We start from the raw sequence: 4969 nt of genomic DNA on the forward strand, positions 1-4969 counted from the left end.
TTTTTTTTTTGAGACAGGAGCCTCCAGCTGTCCCCCAACTCCTGGGCTCAAGCGAGTCTCCTGCCTCAGCCTCTCAAGTAGCTAGGACCACAGGCACCTGCCACAACGCCTGGCTATTTTTTTTGGTTGAAGCCGTCATTGTTGTTGGCAGGCCTGTGCTGGATTCGAACGTGCCACCTTGGGTGTACGTGGCTGGCACCTTAGCCACTTGAGCCACAGGCGCCGAGCCTCTTAGCTGCTTCTGAACAAAGAACTCTGTCACCTGGTACCTCTGAGCCCTCATCACCCATTAGACCTTAGGGGAAGGCAAAGTTTGAGGGTGACTCCAGTCTGCTGCTCAGAGTGCTACAGGGGAACCAAGACAGAACCTCCTCCAGGAAGGCCTCTCCAGCTAACACCCAACCTCTCACATCACTGTCACCTCCCACAAATGGGCTCTGAGGGGCTGCTGCTCCAGCTCCACACCATCTTCCTAGGAGCTAATGAGCTGTGTCCCCAAACTGAACTGAGTAGTTAATTTCTGGGTTGATCCCTGAAGTGCAGAAGCACCCAATAAATAAGTCTGAGAGCTAAACCTTTAAGTTCCCAGAGCAAGAAAAGCTTCTCACCTGAGCTCTGTTAGGAAACTATCCATACTAAGAAAAAAGGAGGTTGCAAAGTGCTCATTCCCAAATGCAAGAGTGCGCCTTCACTAAGGGCGGGGGTGACAAGCATATAAACATACACTTTCCCTCAAGTGTGTGAACTCCAGGAGGCTCAGGGTCACTGCCCACTTCCAATACTGAGAGAAAACGCCCCGGAGCCAGCGTGGGTCCCCATGGAAGCAGCTCTCAAGAAACCTAAAAGAGCCCAGGCAGGAACGCGACCGGCTCCGCCCTTCGGGGCCCGACAATGGCGCTAAGAGTGCCGGGGAGACCTCGATGTCTGAGTCAGACTGCCTTTCATCAGCTAGAACTCAGGACTCGCGGCCCACCAGCCCGGGCAAGTCGGTCGACGGCGCAGCCCTGCGGAACCCGAGGGCGGCCTGTGCTGCGCCGACCCCAGAGCCTGGGCCCCTTAACGCCAGACGGACACGGCCCCACGGCTCGGCAAGCCACACCCGGGCCGCGGGATCTGCGACCCCGCGCCAGGGGACGGCGGGCCCGGGCTGCGGACCGGCAGGGCGTCCGGCCTGCGCCCCTCTGACCCGCGGGACAGCGCTGACTCAGCGCCGGGCAGGGGGAGCAGGGAGGACGCTGGCCGCAGCCAGCAGGCGGGGGCGCGTTACCTAGGAGACGCTCGAAGGTGCCGCTGCCTCTCCCCATCGCCACTTCGGACCCGGACCCGACGCCACGGGTTCTCCCTCGCTACCAGGTGGCGCGCCCCCGACTTCCGCTTCCGCCTTCTTCCCCACCCGCCCGGTGGGGGGGGGGGGATTTCCGCTACTCACGCCGCGATCCCAGAGCCGCGACAAGGCGAGGCCTTCCGCTCGCACCCGACGCTGTGCGCCTATTGGACGGTAAACCCTAGAACCAATGAGCAGTCCGGAAGTGAGACCTACCCATGAGGGCGGGGCCCAGGGCGGGCCTTGCACCGCGTCGCAGAGCTACGGGTGTTGGGGGAGCGAAGGGTCGGCATGTGTCTGCTCCTGGGGCCCGCAGGCGTGGGGAAGACGCTCCTGGTAAAGCGCCTCCAGAATATCCTTCCTCTCCGGGACGGGCGGGCAGCGGGTGCCTGGGGTCTGCGGGCGGGGTGCCGGGGCGGGGATTTCGCCCTACCACTCTGCTCGGACGGGTCCTTGACCGTCCCGCACAGCTGAGCTCTCGGGATGGGACTGGCGACCTGGGGGAGCCGCCCCCGACGCGGCCCACGGTAAGTGTCCTCCTGTCACGGTTTCACTGGAATGGGTAACCTGTTTGGTTTGTAAAGAGACTCAGGGTCGCCGGGCGCGGTGGCTCACGCCTGTAATCCCAGCACTGTGGAAGGCTGAGGAGGGAGAATTGCTTGAGCTCAGGAGCTTGTGACTCGCCGACTCATGAAAAAAAAAATGGAAAAACCCAGCCGGGCGTGGTGGTGAGCGCCTGTAATCCCAGCAGCTTCCAGAGGCAGAGGGAGAGATGCCCACAGCCCGAGGTTGAGGTTGCAGTGAGCTACGACGCCACTGCACTCTTCTCAAGGGCTTAGGATAGGATTCTGTCTCAACAACCACCAAAAAACAGACTCAGGCTCCTCTGCCGAACGCTGGGATGCAGCCGGTCAGCGTGTTAAGGACAGCCTCTGAGAGGGGTGAGCGGGAGCCTCCGCTGAGGGCATCCAGAGTCCGCCGCCCTCCCACAGATACTTTTCTTCTCCACTCCCCAGGGATTCATTTCGCAGGTGGCCCCCAGGGTGAATCTCACTGGTGGGCTCGGGTGCTCCGGCCACAGCCAGCCAGCCAGCCCTGAATGTTGGGGCCCTGGATCCCGGGAAGCATCTTTAGCCGGGCCTGCCTTAGGTCTCGAGCCCTAGAAGAATGGCCCGACGGGGCTTCAGGGCACAGTGTAGAGTGTGGGCAGGCGTACTGCTGCCCAGGGGTTCAAACGGGACAGTGTTTGTATTCTCTTTTTGTCTCTCGGGGTTTCTGACAGGTGGGGACCAATCTGACTGACATCACAGCTCAGAGAAAAATCACCATCCGGGAGCTGGGGGGCTGCATGGGCCCCATCTGGTCCAGTTATTATGGAAACTGCCATTCTCTCCTGGTAAGTAATAATTCTGTGAACTTTCTTAAAGGATATATGTCCACATTCCTATGCTGTCTAGTCCCAGACCTCATTGTAGGATGGAGCTGGGATTCTTTACTGCTACTAAAGGAAACAGAGCCCACACTAGAGTTGTTTTCTGCAGGGCACCCAATCTGATCTCTGGGGTTTGTGCTCCCAAGTGTGAGCACTCATGGAAGGCTTGCTGAGGGTAGAGTTTGTTCTCTCTGTGTTGTTCCCCTGGGTAGGTTTGCATATTTATGTTTGATTTCTACATCTCTCTGGGCCCCATCTTAACAAAGCCCATGCCCAAGCCCCAGTGAGCACCAACTGCCATGTAGGTGGGAACAGACACAGGTGACTCCAGGCCATCTTCACACAGTGCAGGATGCAGTAGAAACAGTGCATCTGTTTCTACCTGTGCCTGTTCCAAAGCCCTATGCTCAACATCATTTCATTCTTCTTTAGCCAGTTATGTAATTTGGGGGTGGGAGGGATTTGACAACCACAGTCTTTCATAACAGGGTGTTAGGTTGTTACTGATGTCTTTTTCTTCTTCTCCAGTTCATGATAGATGTCTCTAATCCCACCCAGCTCTCTGCGTCCTGTATGCACCTCTTGAGTCTCCTTTCTGCAGAACAACTTGAAGAAGCATCAGTCATGATACTCTTCAATAAAATGTATGAGTAATGAGCCAAGAAGAGACACAGAGGGGGGCCCAGGGAGGAGCTCCCTTGAAGGTGGCCAGGAGCATGGCTCCTTAGGGAGGAGGTATGGCTGGGGGACAGGGACAAGATTATGGAGCTACCCCACTGACAGGGCACTTCTTTAACCCTAGTGACCTACCTTGCTACATGACCATAGAAGAGATTAAGTCATTAATGAGGCTTCCAGACATCATTGCCTGTGCCAAGCAGAACATCACCATGGCAGAAATCAGCGCCCGGAAAGGCACTGGCTTGGCTGCTGTGCTCCGCTGGCTCCAGGACACCCATAGAACCAACAGTTGACTACAAAGCAGAGAAATGCTTACCCACGCTGTGGAGAAGAGGCAAAGGGTGGCATCGTTTGACTTCCAGTGGTTTACCCTTAAAGGGACAGAATGACACAATGTCACCCTAGATGAGTTACAGTGATGGGTAGACTGAGGCACCCAGAATATGGAAGCTCCTCACATCTAGCATCTGAGTGATAAGACTGTCCCCTCAGCTGGGAGAGGAAGACAGGCCTGCAGGTGGCTGAATGTCCTGCCATCACAGCGTGGTGCTCCAGGGTTTGTTCCTCTCCTGCCAGGAGACCCACAGGAGTTTGCCCACGTCTGTATGACTGCATGGCACCACTGAGGCCTGCCCTCTGGCCACTAGTACACACTCCAGTGTTGAGTTTCCAGCACCCTGATCACATGTCCCTACAGATGTGAGGTAGATGAGGTCAGTGTGACACATGTATAAGAACCACACCTCAGGTTAGAAACAAGACCCAGCATCTTCATTGGTTTGCTCATTTGGTAAATATTTCCTGCCTTGAGGTGCCCACAGGGTGCATGGGCTCCCACTGGTGTGAGAGGAGAGGCTCAGGAGAAGCACAGGGAGTGGCTACCACAGGTTAATGATGCATCAGTGTTCTGTGGTAGTGTCCATCACTACTACAAACTCTGTAGCTTAAAACCACAGAAGGTGGACAGGTTAGCAAGTAAGAAACATGATAAAGTTTTTTGGTTTGTTTGTTTTTAAGTATTGAGACAAAGTCTTATCCTCTTGGGTAGGCTGGCCTTGAACACCTGAACTCACTGAATCTCCCACTTTGACCTCCCTAAGTGCTAGTAATTAAAGTTTTATATGACATAGGAGTACTCAAAGACCTAAAGACCTAGGGAAGACTCTTATTCTTAGGTTTGGTAAAGAAGGGACAGCTGTGTAGATAAATGATTAGTCAAAAGGATATGATCTAGGCTAGGCATGGTGGCTTATGCATCCCAGAACTCTGGGATCCTGAAGCAGGAGGACTGTTTGAGCTCAGGAGTTAGAGACCAACCTGAACAAAGAAAGACCCTGTCTTTACTAAAAATGGAAAAAATTAGCTGGGCATTATGGCAAACACCCACACTCCCAGCTACTGGGAGGCTAAGGCAGGAGGATCACTTGAGCCCAGGAGTTAGAGGCTGTCATGAGCTATGATGATGCTATAGCACTCTATCCCAGGCGCCAGAGTGAGACTGTTTCCAAAAAAATAAAAATATGCACACACAG

General features: G+C 55.0%; 1 protein-coding gene across 1 annotated transcript; it reads left to right on the forward strand.

The window, feature by feature from the left end:
• Nucleotides 1-891: 891 nt before the first annotated feature.
• ARL16 (ADP ribosylation factor like GTPase 16) lies at nt 892-4761 on the forward strand. The gene is made up of 7 exons (XM_012803105.2): nt 892-903; nt 1067-1400; nt 1560-1676; nt 1793-1851; nt 2607-2720; nt 3285-3400; nt 3559-4761. The coding sequence occupies exons 1-7, from the start codon at nt 892-894 to the stop codon at nt 3728-3730; spliced, it is 924 nt and encodes a 307-aa protein (XP_012658559.2). The 3' UTR covers nt 3731-4761.
• Nucleotides 4762-4969: the final 208 nt, after the last annotated feature.

The sequence above is a fragment of the Otolemur garnettii genome, unplaced genomic scaffold (assembly GCF_000181295.1).
Source record: "Otolemur garnettii isolate 467f Iridium unplaced genomic scaffold, OtoGar3 scaffold00018, whole genome shotgun sequence".
In the NCBI taxonomy this organism is placed as follows: Eukaryota; Metazoa; Chordata; class Mammalia; order Primates; family Galagidae; genus Otolemur; species Otolemur garnettii.

Coding starts and splice junctions, on each gene's coding strand:
- ARL16 (XM_012803105.2), top strand. Junction 2,721..3,284: donor GAAACTGCCATTCTCTCCTG/GTAAGTAATAAT, acceptor CTTCTTCTCCAG/TTCATGATAGATGTCTCTAA. Junction 3,401..3,558: donor ATGATACTCTTCAATAAAAT/GTATGAGTAATG, acceptor CTTTAACCCTAG/TGACCTACCTTGCTACATGA.